We start from the raw sequence: 23,302 nt of genomic DNA on the forward strand, positions 1-23,302 counted from the left end.
TCCCTGCTGCCCTCTCCCCTGCTAATAGGCTTGCATGTAGCACATCCATGGCTTTGCAACCAGTGTCTAAATGCTGGTGCTAAGTCATGGGTGTGCTACACAGCCTGACATAAGCTTGACCTGATTGGCAGAGAGGCAATGGGAACTTCACCTGGTCTCATATCACTTTGTGTGTGTATCTTGGGTGGGAGACACCTGCTCTGACACTGCTAAAAGGATGGCAGAATGTATAGGTTTTGCAATGAGATCAAATAGAAAAGAGCTTGGAGTTTTTCCCCTCTTCTGCTTGTTAAGTGGAAGAGAGACATAAGTGTTCTACATACAATTCCAGAAAATATTTAAATAATTGAATTTTTCCTTCTTTGCATTTGTTTTTAATTTTCTAAAACCATTAAGATTTATCACATTCAGAATTCCACCTGTATGCTTTGAGCTCCATTCTTGTTCAAACTGACAGTTTGCACATGCCAAGAAAACCGTCCTTAAAAATATCCATAGCTTTAAAGCTTTTCCTTTTTATGCTTCTCTTATGATCAGCCAGAAAATCAGCTGTCAGTAATAGCTATCATAGCAGTAGCATCTGAATATTGTGTTTTGATATGTTATTGATTGTAAGGATAGCCTGTTAAATATAAAATTGTTCCTACAATTTGATTTTTCTGCAAAATGAAAAGACAGTTGTACTTGTTCTGTCAAGATACAGTTTGATGACATAGAGAGGCTGTGTAATCATGGGTTTTTTCCATGTTTTCTGATGTGAACATATTGACTATATTTTCTTTATTCTTGTACATTTGTAAATTGCACATTGTTCTGTAGTAATTTTACCTGCCATTTCTCTTGGATGTGCTGCCTTATTTTGTACTGTTCATTCTGGCTATATTTATTTCACTCTTTAAAAATGTATCTGATTAAAGATAAGTATTACCATCATAAATATGATGCTTTAGCTCCTTTTTTTTTTTTTTTCCTAGGGAAAAAACATGTAACCAGTACACCTTCTCATTTCACAAATGAAACAATTCAAAGTGGGCTTATTCCTGAGTCTGGGCCTTGCACACAACATTGGGATCCACAGAAAATCCTTCCACTTTGCCTAGTTGTAAAAAGCCTATTGCCTTTAATCTCAGTGCTTTTCATAAATGTCCATGCACAAAACTGTGCCCCAGTGTCATGAGGAGCTCACTTAGTTTTGTATCATATAGTATGTCATTTGTTAAACTGAAGTTGGCTTTTCAGTCATGTGACAGGTATGTAAAGATGCTTACCACTGCTCTTTGTGAATTTGATTTTGAGTTCTTTCCTTTTTGAGGAAATTTGTTTTAGGGAAAAGCGCATCACATAAACTCACTGCTTCTACTTTCTCTTTTCTGTCCCATTCTTCCTCTTCCAGACCAGGATGAGAGAGCAGCAGAGCTCAGCAGGGAGCAGAATGAGAAGACCATTCGAAGCACACAGACTGCTCTCCGCAATTTCCGAGAATTCCTCATTTCCAAGTACCCCTCTGAGACCCGTGAGATCTATGTCATCCCCTGCAAAGAGCTTGATGCCTATCTTGCATCCTTCTTTGTGGATGCCAGACAAAAGGATGGGTCTGAATATGAGCCAAACAGTCTGGCCAACTATCAGTGTGGACTGGAGCGGTATCTCAAAGAGCACAGGTATGGATACAGTATTACAAGGGATAAGGAGTTCAAGAGGTCCCAGGAAGCTCTAAAGCAAAAGCAGATAGAGCTGAGGTGTAAAGGCAAAGGAAACAAGCCACACAAATCCATGAAGCTTACCTTTGCTGATGAGCTTATCCTGCGCAAAAGAGGCTTATTGAGCAGGTACAATCCTGAAGGGCTTCTGAACCTAGTGTGGCTGAACAACACTAAGGCATTTGGACACTGCACAGGTTTCCACGGGTCCACCCTCAAGTGGGGAGACATCCGGTTGCGAGTGACAGAGACTGGGTTGGAGTACCTGGAGTGGATGGGGCCAGACAACGGGGATGCGAGTGCCAAGAGCAAGAGAGGTGGGACGGACTCGCGGGTGTACGCCACCCAGCACTCCCCGCAGACCTGCCCCGTGCAGGACTACAAGGAGTACGCCCAGCGCCGCCCTCCGGCCATGCGCTACGAGGATGCGCCTTTTTACCTGTCCATCAAACCCGTTGTCAACTTGGCTGCACTTCACTGGTACAACTGCCAAGCCCTGGGGAAAAACAAGCTTGCCAAGATGGTGAAGACAATGTGTGAGAAAGGGAACATCCCCGGCCGCAAGACCAACTTCAGTGTCTACCAGAGCTGCAGCACCCTCTCAGAAGCTCAGAGCAACCAGCTGGTGCTGATCTGCAATAACTTGAGCCAGCAGGCTGCCCAGTCCATGGCAAGTCACTCCAATACTGGCAACTTCATAGTGTCAGCATCCTATGACTCGTCATCTGACACTGCTTGAAAGAACACCAAACACTTTTCTCTTTACCTTTTTGTTTCAGGCATTGAATTTGTGCTCAATAATACACATCAGCTGTGATTGTACACTATTCCCCCTCTCAGCCCTCTCTCCAGTGTTAATTAACTTTATAAGAATATATAAACATATAATATATTTTTCTTTCTACAAATAAGTCAACAGAAATAGTTTAGTATTACTAACAGTATTTATAGTGCTAATGCAAAAATGAAAGGTACTTATGGGTTATAATACAAATGCAGATTTTAAAAGGATAGAAATGGTTCTCAGGCAACACAAGATAGACTGAAAATACCATTTTTAACATGCACACATTAATGAGTGTAAATCCCCAGGGAGGCTTACATAGCGATTCTGTTCTAAAGCATTTTTTCAACTTAGTATTGTAACATGACCTCCCACAGTGGAGGAGACAAACTTAACATTGGCTGCTGCTTCTTACCTGCTAGTTTATTCTTGATCAGCAAGACTAAGAAATAAGAAATGCATCAATGTAAGTTCACAAAACCATTTACAGCATTTTTGTCTGTTTTTATTACGTTTCCTGAGGCTCATTTACACTACAAAAATCCTGAAGTCAGCTAAATGCCATTTTAAACTTTTGGGTATGTTGATTTTCTAGGATCAAAATGTTGCTGGTGTTTAGGCTAAAAAGTACTCTTTTCAACAATATGCAAAAGTATAATGGCAAAACCATTGTCACACATAATTTCACCTCTTTAACTATAGGTTGTTAGTATTTTATCAATGTGTGTATGTAATGTAAAATCTGTTGACATAGAGCACTCTTTCAGTATTCTGGGAAAACGAACAGTACAGAAAAATCTGCAGTCTTATCCCAGCTGTACAGAAAAATGACATCAACTATGTCTTAAGCCATCATTTGAAATCCACAAAACAATAGAGAGTGTAATGATATTTCTACAGAAATTTTTAAAGAAATTCTACAGAGAGGTAAAAAGCTGGATAGTTTTAAGTGCTGGAATACCAGTTTAACTTAGCTATACATCATCTGTTTCCATTGCAGACAATGGAAAATGTGTGAATCTGAAGGTAGAATTTGGACCTTAAAGCCTTGAAATAACAACTTCTACTGTTCTCCTTTTTAATGTAGTTGTTCTACTACAAGTATGGGAAAAACACTATCAAATTCACTATTTCAGTGAACAATTATAATTCTTGACACTTAAAATTAGGAACAATACTTTTCAAGTAAATAAACTTAGTGTAAGTTCCTCAAGGACATGCTAGGGCTGTGGTGAGGCTTTAGAAAAGTCTGCTGGGGTAATTGAGTTCCTGCTGAAGTCAATGAAAGACAACCTTGGCTGACTTCTGCTGGGTATTATTCTGGCTGGACCAAACAGCCTTTGGAGAGGCTTTCTTGTTTAGCAATTTTTGATAGTTTTGTTTCTTTATGCTCGTTTGTCTGTATTTGTTCACATTTCTGTATATCCTTCAAATTCTTTAGATCTGCAACTGTGCAATGACTTTAATCATCACTAATTCCAAAGAAGAGGTGAAAGAAAGGTAGCAAATAGAAATAGAAGTAACTCACCTAGCACCTATAAACTTTTTTTCTGTGTTCCTAGGATGACATGTTCCTCTGTGAGAAGGAGGTGGCAGAGTGTCTGCACCTCACTTAAGCCTTACTGAAGGTATGTTTTGGGGATGAAATAGGTAGCAGATGTGGCACTGAAAAGCCTAAGGGCAGAGATTTCTACTATAATAAATACCTGTCCTCCCAGGAAGCTTTATGCAGGGGACACAACCTGGCTGTGATCTCTTTTTTTTTCCACATGTAGCAAGCCTGGTAAAAGGTCTGGTTTCCTGTGTCTGACACTCCATGGTAGTGTAGCCACCAGTTCTACAGTCTTCCATTTACCATCCGCTGTCTCTCAGGGTAGGCAGTGGATTGGTGGGTACAAGCAGTTGTTCATATTATAGAGCCCTCCTTTTGTAACTTGGCTTTGGGACTTGAGGCCAAAGTATAACTCTGCTGAAGTGATTGCAAGCTGTGTCTGTGACATTCAGTGCCATGGCATATCTGACTTGTTGGTGGAGGAGACAGAAGCACAGAGAGATTTCAGGTGAAGGCAGAAAGACAGCTGTCCAATTTCTAGATGAGGCCAGATATCTGATTGCTGTTTGTACTGCCTTGCCTTTTCACAGCAGTGCTTTTAGTATGATACAGTGAAAAGCAGTTTTGCAAGACCACTCTTGCTCTGGGATTACTTTTAGTAAATCCATGCTGACTATCCTGAAGAAGTTAATGGACAGAATAGTAATATGAACAGAATATGATACCCATGTAATATAGTACAAAAATAAACTTACTAGTTTTGAAGGGCATTTAATATAACCTATTATTTAGTCTTATTTGTGCACAGTTAAAGGAATTGAGTGACAACAGTTAGTCTAATTGCCATTTGTATTAAGACTGTGAAAGGTTATTAACTGTCTGGGAGAGGGACTTTGGGTTTAAGTTACTCTCATGATTTTGTCTAATACTGGTAGGAGAGTACATGTAGATCTTGTTATTTTAGGTGAGAGAGGACAACTCAGTGATTTGCAATTTTGACTGAGGGTTTCATGCATGCTTTGGCAGCAAGTTGCAAGCTCATAGCAATGGTGTGCACCCTCCCTGGTGCTAAGATACAGCAGTGTGGCCACGGACTAATGCTGCCAAGTCTTAACATCCTGTCCCTCTGGCTGAACGAAGAACTGTGGTCTCCAGCCTTGGCTTTTGTTACTGAGCACCTCTTACCATGAACTCAAGGGCAGCTGGCAAAACACTGTCCTGCTCCTGTCCAGCACAGTCTGTATGATGGTGATTGGGTGCAGTGGTTACAGTGAGGTACTGCAGGTGGGTGGCTGCACTCCTGACTACATCATACTCCGATGTAAAAGCTGAGCTTCTGTGGAAGCAGTGAGGCTGTGATTTCCTTAAGATGAGGTTAGCTGGCTCCAAAATGGGGCTTGCTTTTCTCCATTCTTTTTCCTCCTTTTTCTTCATTTTTTTAAGGACTCACCTTTCTTCAACTTGATGTTAGACCTTGTCAGTGAGTGATTTCAACTCAGCTCCCCAGCAGAAAAGACAGCAAAAAAAGGTACATTCTGCCAATGTACTGAGCTGAATCTCCTATAAAAACTGAGGTGCAGACCCCATCAGGGAGACAGAGGATGGTGTTCGTCTACCAGCATCACAGAGTCATTAGCCTGGCTGAGCTACTGCATCCCATTAGAAACATATCAAAAGGATAATGCAGATTCAGACCCTGCTGAATCATTTGTAGATGTATTAGATGCCTTCAGAATTATCTACTGGCTTTTGGGAGATTTGCTCAGTGCTACCAAGAGCAAAATTTGGCCTTGAACTTAAGAGGCTGAGTGCCAAAGCACAGGCCTACACAGTGCAAAGGGGTCTGCACTAATGTTAGTGCTGACTTTCCCACATGGCCTTCTCAGGACACCACAATAAGAGTCAAACATGGGGATTATATGTGGATGTCACTGGACTAATCTGGATGCAGTGGTGCACAATACATGCATTTGGATCTGTCCACATGATTGCACATGTAGATGGGCAGAGCTGTGGACACTTTGGACGGTGTAAGCTCTGGTTTTTTAGTCATCCATGCATGTATTTATGGTGGTGTGGTTTTGCACAATGTTGCGTCTTCGTGCAGTTAGTTGAAACTGAAGTCTGTGCTGCCTGGGTGTCACAAACTGCCTGTTTTATTTTCAAAAATGTATTTATGCAACAAAATGTATTTTTAAGTGCAGGAGAATGAAATACTGTCATGAACTACATTGTAAACTAAATTCCAAGGGATATCTAAAATAACAGCATATACCTTGTTCACTTGCATAATGCAATAATTCTATAATAGCAGCATCAGGGCTACTGACATAGAGGATAATCTAACAATGGAATCTGTGTCCCTGTTGCACGTTCTCCTTTCTGAAGAGTATCAACACTTTCAAGCTCTTTTTAGAAGTGACTATGTCTGATACTCAGTCTCTACAATATTGTTACCCTCTTAGAAAGCTGTGTAGAGAGTGACACACAAGCAATGTTGTACTGTTAAGTGTCCATGTCTTAGATGTTTGTGACCAAATCTTGTTCTGCTGTTTGTGCAAGTGATGTGGGGTGGTAAGATGGGGATCAGAAGGAGCAGGTGCTGTGTCACTCTAGAGCCCAGGCTGCCCTAAGGACCAAGACAGCCTTAAGGAAAATGAGATTCCTGTTGCACTAGGTTTCTCCCTGTTCAGCTCATATTTTACCGTTTCTTGTCATCATGTCTGTGTACCTCCCATAAGTGAATTGACTGACCTGACTAGCACGTGTGGTGCATGGGCTGATCATTCCATCTTGCAGTTAGCTGGAAATGATTGTGATTGACTGGTCTTCCCCAACCCCAACAGCTCCACTCCTCTCACCTTTCTGATCCTCAAATATTCCTCCTTCCTGGTGTCTGCACTGTGGGGCAGGGGCACCGCTGTGTACAGGGCTGCTCTTGGCTGGGAGCTCTGCCCATCAAGTGACCTTGTGCTTTGGGGATAACGTGCTCAGGGCAGCCCACCTCGCATGGGATATGTGGAGTTGTGGGATACTGTGTGGGAGCACTCTGGAGGCTCGCATCTCGCATGTGAGGGAAGCACTCTCCTTCCCTTTTCTGCTTTTTGTGAGAGGCTTTCAAGTCATGAAATGACTTGACATGACTCCTCCTATGTGGAGGACCAGGCTCATGTCTGTGTGTTGTGTAGCCCTCCGCTGACATAATGGACTGGCAAATAGCACTGAGATGACTGGTCCTCAACAGTATGCAACTTTTGGGCTCCCTCTGTCATGGAGAGGAATTCAGCTCATGGTGCAAACAACAGGACATTGGGACACATCCGGCTCCCCAAATTTCCAGAGGCAGCATGAACGTGTGTTAAAAAAGAGAATCTGCAGGATGCAGATTTGTCATTGTATTTGCCTGAAATGAACCAGTTCATCCCTCTGGGTTAGTGCAGAGAAGGACTTCTCACTATGAAACATGGCAGGAAATGGATCTACTCTTTAATGAGGGTTCTTTGCTAAATGTCACCATGGAGAGATGGCTTCTTTGCTCTCCTTGTTCTTAAGAGGTAGGATGTATTTTCTCTTATTTCTCTGCTTTCCTGCATGTGCTGAATGTGCACTCAGTGCTGAGGAACAGTGGAGAGAGGAGACCATCCATTCTAAAGTATGGCTGTATTCCTAGCCAGAAACTTGGTAATGCACTTTCTGGTGATGGACCCCATGTGCTGAGCCATGTCTTGGTGGTTGTGGACACCATAATAGCTGGTGTCTTCCAGCTGTGTGTTTGCTCTGTGCAGAGCCAACATGAAGGTTGCAGCACGATTCTCTGAAAACAGAGAGCCCAAGGGCAGCTTTTCAAGGACATCCCTATCAGCTGGGCATCTGCAAGCAAAGGGAGAAGGCCTTAAGTACAATTAAATGATGATATTTTCCAAAGAACAGCATGCGAAAAACACATGAGGCTGTGCTTGATCTCTTCAAGGGTTTTGGAAGGCTAAGAGCCCCCAGGGACATCAATGCTCCCCCTCTTTCGCAGGAGCATAACCACAGCCGGTGGAGGAATGGCCCTTCCGAGGACACATCCATGTTCTCTGAGCCCCGGTGAGTTGCATGGTTGCACTGCTTCCAGCTGCACTCCTGCAAACCAGGTTCCAGCCTGTTCCTCCCCGCTGCACTGTGGCTGATGCCTGCGAAGGTCTGCTGCCATTGTTCTCCAGCACCTTGACTCTTCCTGGAAGCAGCAGAGAGGCATTTACAGTGGCAAAATCCTGCAAAGCTGTGAAGCCCCACTGCCCAGAGACACCTCTGAGTTTGTGGAAAAGTTTGACACTATCCTCCCAAGTGGAACGTATTTGAAGCAGTGGTGATATCTAAAGCTTTAATTCCTAAACAGATGTGGGAAAATATGAGTTTGCCACAAAATTTTCTTGTTACGTGAACAGATGGATTTCTGTCTCAAGAAATTAATTTATTTCTTCTGTATTCTCACTCAATTGGTTAATGGTAGTGCATCTGGTAATGCATACTAAATTCAATTTATTTTATTATACAAATGCCACTATATGAGTTGTTTGTGCATTAAAGGATGGACTTAACTGTTTCAAAGACACTAGGATGGTTTTGTCTAATCTTTTGTTCTTGTGCTCAGTATTCATTAGACAGCACTTATCACTATCTGAAAAAACAGTACCATTTCAGATTTCAATCTGATCTTTTGTAATTAAAAGAGGTTTCTTTCACAGCATTTAAGGCACTGGTAAGGTAGGTGCTATCTTTGAAATTCAGTGGGGTAGTTTCAGTTGGAATGAGGTGTTAAGCTCTTTTAAACAAAGCTGTAGGAATTGATTAGTGATTTCTTTTTGGTTACTACTGTTTGATGCAGTCTCTTAGTGTCAAGAAAATAACAGTCAAGTGAAAGAAAAATCATCAAGAAAATGCAAAATGTTTAGGAAAATATAGAAGACTAAATGCAATTAATTAATTTAACAGATACTATCTTTGCCACTTCAGCTGGTTTTCTTTTTTTCTTTTTTTTTTTATGAACAAATAAAACTCTTTGACATTCCTCATGCCTAGAATTTGATCTGCTTTCTGAAAGTTGTAATCTTACTGAGTTGTAATTTGCCCTTGTTACCATTATAGCGTGTTCTCAGCTGGCCTAGATCATGTGTAGCTTTATAGTCTGCTCCACATTGCTCCTACTGGGATCTCTCTGTCTCTTCTACTATCACACATTTAATTCACTTCATATATGTAAATTTCCATCCTGAAAAAAAAGTGATGCAGGAGACATTGCCTGACTGTCTTCAGTGGTGGATATAGAAGTCAAGGATCAATAATAAATGGCTTCAAATTGATTTCTAGTAACTTTTGTGTATGGAGACAAATATCCTAGTGTCTCTAAGGCTAAAGGTGCGCTGAACAATGACTGGAGTGTTGGTCACTTTGTGGAGACCTTTGTTTTCTGCCTGGTGCCTATGATTCAGATCTTGGAAGCTTGGCCTTCTTCAGGAGCTTTCTCTGTGAGCTGCTTGAAAGACTGAGTTCCTCTGCACAACGCTGGGGCCATGGATGTGAAATGCAAGTGCAGAAGTATCCGAGGCATTCAGAGATGTGCAGACAAAATGTGAAATGAAATGTCTTAATGAAATCTGAAAGCTGTCAGGGGAGGAGATGGTGCAAACCTGATTTTGCACCTATTTATGGCAGTACCTGCAATCTAGGTGGTGCTGCTGCCAGAGAGAATTTGGTGCCATTTCTGCAGAGTGCTGTGAGAAGTGTGTGCCCTTGCCTCTGCTTCCACCAAGCTCGGGCTGTTGCTGCACTTTCCCCCCAAGAACATGACTAGCCCTACTGGAAATGAGTCTGAGGGGTGCAGGAGGGGACATCACTTGGCCATAGATGTGTCAGTGCTTGTTTTTGTCCATGTGACATATCCATCTCAGGGTTCATCTCAAGACCTGTCCAGGCAGAAAAACTACTCAACACTGGAAGAAAAGAAGTGACAGAATATCCAAGTGAATGAAAAGCTGGGGAAAGGCAGTGGAAAAGCCTGGCAAACACAATGGAAGTTTTTGTCCTTTTTTCTAAAGAAGGCAAGCGTAATCCTTATCCTTTAATATCCTTCTTTGTTTTACACCAGAATTAGAAAATCTTTTCCATTTGTATCAATTATCTGCAGGCTTTAACTCTGCTTTTGAAAAGCATTTTTGCTATGACAACCCTTAGTCTCATGGTGAGCAGTGCTAGGAGAAACAGCTAACGCAAGGATTTTGTCTTCCCCTGCATGCAATGTTTAATCTTTCTAATCTTTTAATGTAAATGTATTTTTTGCCATTTTGTAAATTGACAAGATTAGCACAGTTTCTTCCAAAACAGCAGTTGGCAAACATATTTTGCGTAAGTATAACTAAATTTCCATCTAACTGAATTCTCCATAGTGACCAATTCATTGTTAGAGTTAAAGCACTGAAAGGTTAACACTCACTCACTGACTTTAACAACTCTTTTTAAGAACAGTTTGAAAAACTGTTTGTAGGTTTAAAAAAACTTTTGTTTATTAAAAATATTACACTGTCTTGAATAATAATAATAACTCTATGCATTATGTAATTCAGTGATATTGCTCTTGAAATTTTGCATGTGTTCTAGATGTTCTGACATTTGTATGTTTTTGTGGTACTTGTAAAAACCCTAAGCCTTGCTGCTATAATCACCACCATTTTAGGAAAGTGAAAATTGTACTATGAAGCTGTGTCAGGATTTTTGTGTGTCATACTAAAACTGCATTCTGCTGATCATTTCTTAGTTTATGCCAGTATTTAGTGCCTTCTGTAGAAGGAATCAATATGTTGTGGTAGATGGGATGTGCCAAATTTCTAATACCTTGTCTGCATAGCTTATCTATCACTTACTAGCTTGAAGCTTAAAAAAGAAGTAAAAGGGAAAAAAATTTAACTCTCCATCTTTCTTTCAAGTGTCTTCGCATTGATTCTAATTTGGAAAGCCTTTAATAGAGCTGAAAAAAAGCCATGTTCTCCTGCCACACCTCCTGCAGCAGCAGTCTACCAACTGTGAGGGGTAGGAGGGAATGTGTAACACCATTGGTAATGGATCCAATGAATAGCAAGCCTGCTCAAGTAATTTTGGAGCATGCAAAAACACCATTTAATTAAAACGGTCCTCTGATTACCATAAGAAACTCTTAGCTCTCATAGCAGTTGTGAGCTGGCTCTTGTAAACAAGTGTCACCCTGGTCAAGTGGTGGATTCCAGTCTCTGCTCTGCCTCTATGGAAGCCACACATTGCTGCCAAATGAGACTTGGATGAAAGTCAAGCCCAAGATTTTTGGTCTTTTTCTTTCCAACTGCCCGCATGGCAGACATGCCCTGTATATCAAAATTCTGACATTGCATTTTCAGTTCCTCTTCTACCCTCTGTGTAAAATCTGGCAGTGTTGTAAATGCGCACAAGCACATGCATTCGTTTTGATCTTTGTAAGATTCTGACAGGCTGAAATTGTATCATACTGTACTCATACAACAAACAGGCAAGAGGGAAATGTGAGATACCTCTGGTGGATTTCCCAGCCACCAGGCATGGTTCACTATACCTAGGCTGGTCTTTAATATAATATTTCCATCTCTGTTGAGACATGAAGGCTGTCTTGAAAAGACTTTTCAAATCAAAATAACAAGTCATGAGAAAACCTGCATGACTGGGCAAAATAAGAATACATTGAGTTCATCCTTAGAAGTATTGGTCTGAAGTCATCTCTGTCTCCAAGCAGGAAAACTGACAGCCCTTGTGATGTAAAACACTTCCAAAAGTTAACATTTATGCCAAATTTTTCAATGTAGTTGTTTCTTTTAGTGATACCCCGGACATTTACAAAAGGCAATATTAAGGGAAGCATACACAATACACTGAAAATTATCCAGTATAGTAGGTTGCAAACTGGTTCACCAAAACCTTGAATGACTCAAAACTCCAGCTGAAGATTAAAACCTTTCACAAGTGATAGAATATTGAAAAGCCTTTTGCAGCACCTCAGTTTCTATCAGTTGGAGAAAATAGGGCTCTCTTCAGAAATTATAGGTCCTGTATTGTCCTTTAAAAACTGGAAGCTTCTTCAGACTTGCTTTACCAGATGAGGAGCCAACTGGGACTAGTTGCAGTGTGGTTCTCCATTGTTTTGGTTGTCTAGTAGCCATTTACACATGAACATGTGCTTCCACTAGTAAGAGTGAACAGTTTTCATTCCACAGAACTCCTGCCTGCATGGCCCTAATATTGAATATTCAAGGCATGGTCTTTCATCCTATGTTTCTTCTATGTATGAGTAGATCAGAGTCTCAGTGGTCTCACCATTGCACTAATTGTCTTACCAACTTGTCTTTCTAACTTCTATGTGTTGGCCTAATTTACCAAAAAAACAGATTTCAACACAGCAGCTGTTTTTTTCCCATCTTCTTATTTTCCATAGTGAAGCTAGGAATATCTGCATTATCTCTAGCTTAGATTCGAGTCAAAAAAGCCATCAACATCCTTTATTTCCAGGTTGCACACTGGAAATGCAGTAAGAGTTCTATAGGTGCAGACCTGATCTAGCCTGCTGCCTATGGCATGTGAGTCTCTAGTTGAACTTACTTGCTTTTCACCACAATTAATCAGTTTCAAGATGCAGATTAGATTATATTAATGGTGTGCTCATTTAGATACCACCTTCCAATCACAGTGATTCCTTCTGTGTACATACTGTCAGTCCTGTAATTGCATTTTGTCTGATGTGCATTATATTGCAGGACCAGCTTTCCTTTTTCCCTTTAAATATAGCTTAGCCTATGCTGCTGAAAGGATCCAGGAAAGAATTATCTATCCAAACCCCAGTGAAATTTGGGACCTAGCTTTTTTTAGACCCCCTTGCAAGCCCCAGCTGTAATCAGCTATTTAAGGCAGAGATTTTAGCATGAGGAGTGCTGTGTATCATCCACTCTGAATGCAGTTGCCCGTACACAGGGCGCCTTCTTACACAGATCCCTTGTTCTGGGATTTGTGAGATTAAATGAACAGAAATTTACTAGGGAGAAGTAATATTTTGATGCATTTTGATGCATTAAGCTCTGCAAATCTAGAAAACTAGGGGGAAGGGGGAGATTACTGGATCATTTTCTGAAAATATGAGTAACATTGTCAAGTTTTTCAATTAGTCCATTTTCAATTAACTGTTTGGCCCCATTGTCCTCAAATTACCCTATTTCTGTACTTGCACAGCATCAGGAAAAAACAAGCAAAAAGGTTTTGTGGCTGTAAACGAAGAAGGATTTCATAACCCACTTTGAACCTCAGGTCCCCAGTGGTGTTTCCATGGCTGGTAATTCTTTTACTCATCAACTGGATAAATTTTGACCCATGTGAATGTCATATTGCCATGCCTGCAGCACATTTTTAAGTAGCAAACTTCATACATGGTAAGCTCCTTCACTGGTGAAGATCGATATGGTCAACAATGTTGTCTGTCACTTGTGTCAGTTAAATTTTTTGTTGTTGTTGTTGTTGTGATGTATTTTTCTTCTTCAAGACACTCCACTGTTTGTTAATGGGGATAGAGTGAACAAATGTCTATTGTACTGTTGTCTGCCACAATGTCTTGAAAAATATTCTTTAAGTATTTGAGTACAGAAGTGCCCTCAATAAGAAGAAAATAAAGACCAAGAGGGTTTTTTTTAAGGTAGTATTTATGAGTTTTCTCTCCTGCTTCGTTCTCAGATAGTTAGGCTTCTGAAAATAATGAATTCTGTTTGTGCTAATTGGAGTATGACATTCACTGTTACTGGTCTGTAAATTCCAGAGATATTCAGATCTTTATTGCACTTCACCTCCATTTTTGTTCTCTCATGATAATCTTTAAGAAGTCTCATTCTGCTGCATTAGATATTGGTTTCAGTGTCTGTACAATGTTTGCTACTATTGTAGTGTGACTTTGTATTTTTGATTTTTAAAATTTGTATTGGTACAGCCTTAACTTACAGAAATAAAGACCATTTAAAATAAATCAAAATAGTCATTGATGTCTGTGGTAAGTGCATGCTTTATTCACAGTATTTTGTCTGTAATTAGGTGTAGCAACCAAGTCTTATGTATTTAATAAATTGTTTTCTGCAAAGTTGACTCTTTTCTTTAATCAAGTGAAAACAATTTATGAGGCATTTCAAATCATGTTGTATAAAAAAAGCACAAGCTGTGTCTCATGTTTTTCAAGTGTGAGTATCTGCATAGCTGGGGAGTTCCCATGCACCTCTGCTGCATTTGATTAGCAGAGTCTAAGTCAGCTGACCAAGAAATAGTTGCTGTCATACACTCCTAACTTCTGGGGTTGTGTTTCAGGAAAACAGTTAAACAATTGCTTAAGTATGTCCTTCCCTGCTCAGGAATGTACTTAAAAGCAAGCTTGACTTAAACCATGTATTTATTTAATCTCAATATAGTAGGACTGAAAGCCTACATTCTTAGAGCCATTTTGGAGAGCCTTTTGGAAGTCATTTTCCTGAACCTCAATTCCAAGGCACAATTTGGCCTGAAATTATTTATTTTGCATGCAGAATTTCAGCAGTAAGGTCTGCTTTCCACATTGTTTCGTTTTAAAGTTCATTTAGAATAAAGTGTGAATCCAAGAATATGCATCTTTTAAGGCAGGCTTGTCAGATGTAAAGTTTTTCTGTTCAAGAGGTTTTAAAATGAAAAGACCAGAAAACTAGAACTAATAAAGCCCCTATATTATGAAAGTGAAAGATCCCAATTGGAAAAAGGTCAATGTTTAGAGTTCTGCCAAAGGAACATGAGAAAAAGGAAAAAGCCAAATCCCTCTGAAAAGTGGTATCTAGGGAACAGCAATGAGTGTTGTTTTTAGGTCATCAATGCAGGATAGTGCAGGACAGTAAGAGGTAAGTGACATCATGGGTGAGGTATAGACGAACATGCTTTTCACCATGGAATTCTGGGAATGCATTTCCATCACCTGGCAAATTCTGCCAAAAAAAATCCATTGTTGGTGCTTGGTGCTAGCAGATGGACTGTGCTCATAAAACATGTAAAAAGAATCCTGTCAAAGTTCCTGCTGTTTTCCCAGTAACAAGTGAAAGGAAGAAAGGAAGACTTTTGGATGAAGAGACATGGAAGCTACACATGCACAGTAAACCTGTTGGATTAATCTTTATAGCTTGGATTAAACTGTCTTCACAGAGGTAGAAGGTAATGAGCTTCTGTTGGTGTAAAAGTGAGTATGCAGCGGGTGGTTAATGGTTAAGGTGTTTAATGCAGATTCAGGTAAGTAAATTGGCAAAATTCTGGTACGTCAGCTACTTTCACTTTTCACTTTGTACACTGATTAACTTAGATTGCCACTTGAAGAACTGCTGTGCTCCCACAGCCAGTGAAATGGCTGGATAACCAGTAGCAGTGAGCACATGCTGGCAGCATATGAGATGCTTACTTTGCTGCTTCTCTAAAAAACTAGAAGGAAATGACCCCTGGAGGAGGTTTAAGACAAAATCCTGCATGTAGCATGATGTGAGTGGAGTTTATCAGGGACAGATATTTCTACTGATGCAGTTTAACGTTTTTTGTCAGTGATGTGGAGAGTGGGATTGAGAGAACCCTCAGTAAGTTTGCTAAAAACACTGAGCTGTGTGGTGTGGTGACACTCTGGAGGGAAGGGACACCTGAGTGTGGGCTGATGCATGAAGTTGAACAAGGCCAAGAACAAGGTGCTGCACCTGGACTGGGGCAATCCCAAGGACAAATGCAGGCTGGGAAGAGAACGGATGGAGAGCAGCCCTGTGAGCAGGACTGGGGGGTGCTGGTGGGGGAGAGGCTGGGCATGGACCCAGCCAGGGGCACTCCCAGCCCAGAGAGCCAAACGTGCCCTGGGCTGCATCCAGAGCAGCGTGGGCAGCAGGGCAGGGAGGGGATTCTGCTCCGCCTGGAACCTGCATCCAGCTCTGGGCTCCCCAACATAAGAAAGATGTGTACCTCATGGAGCAAATCCAGGAAGGAGCCATGACAATGACCAGAAGGCTGGAGCACCTTTCTACAAGAACAGAATGTCTGGGGCTGTTCAGCCTGGAGAGGAGAAGGCTCTGTGGAGATTTCATAGGTATCTTCCAGTACCTAAAGAGGTTCTAATAGAAAGGTGCAGAGGAACTTTTTCCAAGGGCATGAAGGGATAGGGTAAGGGGAAATGCCTTTTAACCAAAAAGGGAAAAGGGAAAACCTTTTAACCAGGGTGAGGTTAGTTTAGATATTAGGAAGAAATCCTTTGCTGTGAGGATGGTGAGACACTGGCACAGGTTATCCACAGTACAGAAGCTGTGGATGCTCCATCTCTGGAAGTGTCAAAGGCCAGGTTAGTTGGGTTTTGGATGGGGTCCAGCGCAAGGTACCCATTTGTGGCAGAGAGCTGGAACTAGATGATCTCCAAGGTCCCTTCCAACCCAAACATTTATATGACTCTATGATTATTCACCTGAAAACTCCTAATGTACTAGCAATGACTTTTAGTTACACTTGTCACCACGTCTCCTAGTTTTGCTTGTGGAGGCTGAGGAGCAGTGGAGCCTGTGGCCATGCAGGCATGGCTGGGCTGCTGTTCTGTACCACCCCCATCATCGCTGGGCTGTGGCTTCGGGGGTAGAAAAAACGAACACACTGCAGAAGCAGCACTGTTTAGTTCCATTTCTTTCCTCAGGGACCACCACGGCAGAGTTTGTCCCTCTCCTGCTACTGCCTGTCCCTTCCCGTCCCTCAGAAAGAATGCAACTCCAAGCAGCAAGCACAGCTGAGCCCAGCAGAGCACCATGGTGACCGTGTGGGAAGAACCATGGGGAATAAAACTGAGCCTGAGCCTGAGCCTGAGCCTGAGCCTGAGCCTGAGCCTGAGCCTGAGCCTGAGCCCAGCCAAGCCAACCAAGCAGAGAAGACCCAAGACAAGCTGATGCTACTAAGCAGAGTTGAGCCCAGCAGTCAAAATTAGGTGACACAACACAGATTATTCCAGCTTTTGGGAGGTTTTTCCATAATTTTTATTCACTGTCTTGTGCTCGGGGACTGAGAATGCCGTCTGGGGAGAGCATCTGCCATCTTGTCTTTGTCTCAGCAGCCAAGTATGCTGAGTTGAGGTAGCAAACATCTCTTGTGTGTAAAGCACCTTCCCTTTGGCATACTTTTGTTACTAGTATTGCGCTGTTTTTCTGTGTTTCTTATTTCATTGCCATTTGTTTTCAGTAAATTTTTATCTCAACCATTGTTATCTCAACATTTGTCCCTCTCTCACTGGAATAGGAGTAGGGGGAACAGGAACACCTTATTTGGAGTTTCATTCCAAGCTATTTTTAAACCACCACACCATGCAAAATTGTAAATGAAACAGGACTGGAGAAAACCATGCTTTAAATGTGTAACTCAGGAAAAGCAGCAGAAGCATTGAGCGCTGAGGAGATAGGATGCCACTAGCCATGGAACCATTAACTCTGTCATACAAGATTATGCCATTCATCTGCTTTTGGAAGCAGATTTCTGTGTGTCTGGACCTTGGTGAAGGACACCTGAAGGCTCAGGGTGGCCAGAAGTTCTCATGTGCAAAGGGTCGCAGGAAGAAATTATTAAGTAGAAAAACATTTCCCATGCTACAAAAACGGAGAGTTAGGCTGCATCCTCCTCTGCCATGCCATCTGCTGTGGGGGTCACCTCTCCACAGCATCTGTGCTCAGTCTCATGGGTCTGGAGCCCCTTCTGGAGACAGGTCTGTTTACACAGTTGTAAAAAGTGGTGATGAAACTATTCAGCAGACCAGAAATTGATCAGACCACACTGGTGCTGCATCAGGCCCCTGATGTTTGCAAGCCAGCAGGAAATGTGTTCTGGCTCACCCAGTGAGAGCTGGGTGCCTCTAAAGAGCATCTAAAATCCTTGTTCTTGCTGAACAACAGTGGGATCTGCCAGGAGCCTGTGGTGTGTGTCAGTGTCTTTGCTGCATTTACTAGCACAAAATTCAATAACAGACAGTTGAAGATGAGCAAAATCTGTGGATTTTAGGAACCTCCAGATACTGCAGATATCTTTATCTTCTTTATTGACAGTAGTTGTGAGGGAAGATTAGTATTTTGCCTCCATAGAGGGAGAATGAATACAGATGTTGTTTTTTCTGAGGTAGTGCCACTGAGAAGGTGACTGCTGACTTGCATTATGAGCAGCAGGGAACTCTGCATGAGGAACTGCCTGTGCTCTAGAAGAAGCAGGCAGAGATGGAAAGAGGCATCAGAGCTGAGCTCTAACTAGTTTTGATGGCACCTTTTTAGCTCATCTGGCAACCCTCCTCTTCTTTCCTCACCAAACACACGCACAGTGCAACTCCTGGCATCAGCATGGAGCAGAGTATTAGGTGTCCAGACATTTACCATGTGCATTTCAACTTAAATGGTCTGGCATGGAGCACTCACCAGCCATCAGATAATTGCACAATTGTCTGCATAGATGTAGGGCGTGTGCGTGTTTTGGCAAGAAAATATAACTGTTTTCTTCCTGTATCATCTCAGTGACAGACGTTTGGCAAGAGGGCTTGTGCCTGCACAGATGGCAGTGTTGTGTGATTTTGCAGGGTTTCTGCTATGAGTATGGCATCAGCTGAACCAAAAACAGAGATAAATTTTCCAGAGGAACCTGCCTTACTGGGGTAAGGAAGCTCAGGTTCTGTGTGTTCACATGGCTAGCCCGTGTCCCCTGAAGTGTAGTTAGAAAATAAACCCTCCAGGAAGACCCAGGAAGAGGGAGACAAAAGGCATTTTAGGGATGAGGGAGCAGGACTCAGATTTAGGTGCAAGATCTCCTCCTTTATCAGTTACTCATGTACCTACAGGGGCACTGAGGTACATGAGGTACATTTGCACAGGCAGCCTGTCAGTTACACACAAAAATTCAGTCCTGTGGGACTTGATCTAGAATCGTCTAGTGCTGATGTGATTGTAACACAGGGAACCAGTGATTGCATGGCTCTTCTGGCTGCTTAATGCTTTTCCAAATTCAGTCTGATAGGCCACAGTAGGAACTCCTTAAGGAGTACGGGTGTAGATTTGTTAGTATGTCCTGTTGATGGCCCAACAGTACTGCAAGTTCTCCACGAGGTATTCAGACATAATTTCACATGCTTGGAGCATCATCTGGCTCCTGACAGGCAATGCTGGGCAAAGAGCTTTGTGGTTTGGTATGCAGCCACTGAAGTCAGTGATGGAGGCAGAATGGGAACACCCTTATCTTTAAACAGAGCTCATGAGCTGGTGTTGTATTGAACAAATATCCCAGTTTTTTCAGGACTCTTCTACATTGTCCAAGAATGAAAGTGATAAAGTGTTTTCTTTGGGACCAGAAAAAAGCAATTTATGCCAATAAAAAACCCCAAACAAACCAACCAACCAAACAGAAAACCCCCCAAACCCCATAAGCAAGGATGCTGCATTTCCTGGAGGAGTTCAAAGCAGGATAACTCTTATTCCAGCCTTCTGGTGATAGAACACCCTTACAGATGGTAGCTGATACATGCTTGCCATCACAAACTGTAATTTTATTTCAGATTTATTTTGCTAGGCTAAGACTCCTTTTCTGCAAGCATTAGAGCTGCACACTTATTGCAGCAGCCATTGTTTTCTGATCTCATACACATCCAAGCCCTAGAGCAATTCACGCTATTTTTTGTTGATTATGAGGACAAAGTTGTTACAAATGGAGAGGGGAGTTTTAAACCAGTTGCTGTCTTTCCCAGCCCTTGGGGTTTAGACAGCATTTTTAATGAGGTGGCCAGCACCCAAAGCCCGCTCTCAATCCAAGTTATTAACAATGTTTGATTAGGTCTATTACAAAATGAATTATTTATTTGATAGACACAAATTTAAACAACATAGGACTTTAACAGATGACTAACTACACAGGATAAGCAAGGAACAGTACTAGCAGATAAACAATACAGCTTGAGAGTGAGGTCCCTGTACTACAGCTAGTGAAGAAATATTATAGATTAGGATTCAATGCATCTTACCATCCAGTTTCTGATGGGGCATACACAGGACCCTTCCTCTCAGCTTCTGGAAAAGTATCCACGGAGATGCATCCAAACATCTCCAAACAGGAGACTTGTGTCTCTGTGGAAATTTGTGTAGTTTTATATTGTGAAGTAGTGTCTTTTGGTCAATGATATTTAATTTTTATCTCTCTCTACATCTGCTCTCCAGAGCAAGGTGTTTATTCTCAGCTGGGGGTCTCAGCCCTCTTGGCACCAGGGATAACCCCCTGGGTTATCTCATCCATATGCAGCAGCTGAGGTGTTGACACAAAGGTGTGTCGTGAGAAGGAAAGGAAAAACTGATACAGACTTTAATGTTCACGGCTGAGCACGTGCTATGTGCATTCCTGAGTGCCACCCATGTACCCTCGTTCAGCGCTGAGTGGCACTAATCAGAAGCTGTTGCTGCAGGCTATCAATGCCAGAGCTCAGCTCAAACTAGACACACAACTTTTGAAGATCTGGAATATGGAAAAAGTGGGAACTAGGACTTAATTTCCTAGCACATGATAAACCTTGCCTTGGGAAGCCAGAAGCAATCTAAGTCTCTGTCTCGTGTTGCAGTTCAATAAATTGCCTAAATAAATTCTTGATTCAAGAAACAACCTTTCATGCCAAGGCCTGTCACAAGTTAATTAAGTGGGATTAATTGCAGTGTGAGAATATCAGTGAGGCTGGAACTATTATATCTTTCAGGACAACAGGTGTTGTATATTTAGGATCTAGGTTTTAGAAGGCTGCTTCCCAAAATGCTCTGGTGTTGTATATTTAGGATCTAGGTTTTAGAAGGCTGCTTCCCAAAATGCTCTCAGAAGTAGTCCTTGGATGAGCTATTGTGTGCCAATCACAACTCATAAGGTGGCAAGCAGTTTGTGGGGAAATGTGGCACTGAATGTTACTGATCCACGGCCTGGGCAGAGAAACATCCTGGGAAGTACAAAACCCTATGGAGAATGGGTGGGGGCCAAGCAGTGCCTGAAGAGTGGCTGTGAGAGGGTTGAGCGAGCCCCAAGGGCACAAGAGGGCAAACCTCTGCCAAGGAGACACTGGTGAGAGCAGCTCATCATTGCTGTGAGCACCCTGGCCTCTCTGAGCTCACCTGTCCACCCAACAACTCACCAAGCTCACAGCTCATCAAGTCAGCCAGGCTGCACACAGGCACAGGAGGAACATTTGCCATAACCAAAGGCTTTAAACACAGCTTAGGAAAAATGCTTGCAGCCTACCTTTCAGAGGAAATAAGTCCTTTTGTCCACTGACTAATTGAAGTGTGCAGAAGAGATGGGTCCCTTCAGTTCAGGAGACTTCTGTCCCTTGACAGACTTGCACAGAATTGTGCATTTATCACATGTTCCCTCTGTGTAGTATTTTCTGGCAATGTTTCTTGGAGTCTCCAGGACGAGACCTGGAGATGTCCACACCACGGATGTGCAGGGATGTGCACACCACGGACACCAGGGATGTGCACACCACGGACTGGGGACTCCTGTTACAGAAGAGTCCACAGCTCAGAGGATATTAGACAATGGGCCTGCATTGTTGGCCTGGTAGGGCTCATCTGTTCCTCTTTCCAGCTTAATTTTCTTGCAGTGGGTCCTTCAGCTGGATTTATGCAGTTCCTTTATCTTTGATATACTATATAAACAGAAAAATCTGCAAAAACGTAAACTTCTTTTTAAAATCACATCTTCCCGGTGTGCAGCATTACACCTCTGGGACTGCAGTAACAGTCAGCAGTGGCCAAAAAAATCAGAGGTTTGAAGGAGAAATCCAGCCTCTCCCTCCCATTGACCTTGAATGTTCCACCTTTTCCCTCTTCCTACCACACTGAGATAGTCACTGTGGGAATCACAGTCCATCGATGTTCAGAGCAACATCTCACTGCTGAATTCATTGGGCTGCAAAATCCCATTAGTTTCAGCCATATAAAAAGTAGACTTTAAAGTATAGTAGAAATAATAAAATTTCAGTGGTATTGTAAAAATGCATTACTCTTTCAAAAAAATACATTAAGTGTCCGAACATCTACAAAAAATTCTTCATGAATCCTCTGCTTTTAGTTCCTGCCTATAGGGCTGAAGCTCTCAATTTATGAAATGCACGCTGCCTGTTTTCATTTAAGTCATGGTATTCACCCCAGTGCACCTGCCTTGGGTGCACTGAAGCCACAGGATCTTGTTTTGTGGTGCCTAATAGGGAGAAGAGAGTGTGTATGGGTGGAAAACGCTGCTTGACTATCCCAGCCTGTCTGGCTTGCACAGACACGTGTGGTGGAGAGAAGCACTGGCAGCACAGTGTCAGCCAGTAAAGGAATAGGGAGAGTTTTTTGCTGGTGCCAGCACCAATTAAAAACGGAAAAACCTTTGCCTTTGCCATCCTCCCACAGTTTCTACAGCTAGGCAAAAGTACAGTAACACTGTGTAACTCCCTCTCTATTACTAGCTCTGTGTGGCAATACATTTTTAGCTTTTCAGCAACAGCAGGGTAAGTCATGTTGGTGCTTCTTAGTTTTCAGCACATAAACTCATGGGAAAGCATCAGGGAAAATTATCTTTCTTAAATTCTTTCTATTTTGTGAAAAACACATAAATTCCTACTCCTCAGCAATGGTGGCAGTGTGTCACTAGGACAAGCTATTTTTGTACCCTTTCTTTATTTTTTTCCTAGCATTCAACTAAGCTCAACAATTTAATTCTGGTGATGACTTCAAGAGCCCCAACACCACCGAGGCTATCCCTGTGCTCTCAGTGTGTGGAGATAGTGGTGCGTCACCAAAGGACTCAGAGATTCTATGGGCATCACTAAGGTCAGGAAACTTTGCAGAATACTGTTTTTTTCAGTGCTGGGGAGTCATTCCTTCTGATGAAATTGAATTATCATAAAGTTTAAAAGAGAAGAATTTTCAGGCTTGTTTATGTACTTGTGGTCTTGGGGATTTTCCAAGTTTCTCTCAATAAAACTGTAACATTTTCTAATTTATACCCTGTTTCCTTCATCGCTGAGCCAGTAGCTTTGAAGGCCAGGGCAATGCTAAAGGTTTCCTTGTACATAACGCTTGTGCACAACCTTAGTCTCATGCTCTAGGAGACAAAATTTCCTGCTGTTACCCTAAGGTATGGTTTCTGCTTCTAGAGCTAGCCAGTGTAACCTTGGGCATTTGAGAACTTTCC

General features: G+C 42.1%; 1 protein-coding gene across 4 annotated transcripts in view; it reads left to right on the forward strand.

Annotated features, from left to right (window-relative positions):
* KIAA1958 (KIAA1958 ortholog) overlaps positions 1-14,179 on the forward strand; it is an 82,206-nt gene extending 68,027 nt beyond the window's left edge. For all 4 annotated transcript variants that reach the window (XM_064736931.1, XM_064736928.1, XM_064736929.1 and 1 more), the window contains one exon: positions 1,394-14,179. In XM_064736931.1, the coding sequence (XP_064593001.1) occupies positions 1,394-2,439 (1,046 nt within the window). In that variant the 3' untranslated portion in view covers positions 2,440-14,179. The remainder of the gene's footprint in view (positions 1-1,393) is intronic.
* The last annotated feature ends 9,123 nt before the right edge of the window (positions 14,180-23,302 follow it).

The sequence above is a fragment of the Zonotrichia leucophrys genome, chromosome Z (genome assembly GCF_028769735.1).
Source record: "Zonotrichia leucophrys gambelii isolate GWCS_2022_RI chromosome Z, RI_Zleu_2.0, whole genome shotgun sequence".
Lineage (NCBI taxonomy): Eukaryota > Metazoa > Chordata > Aves > Passeriformes > Passerellidae > Zonotrichia > Zonotrichia leucophrys.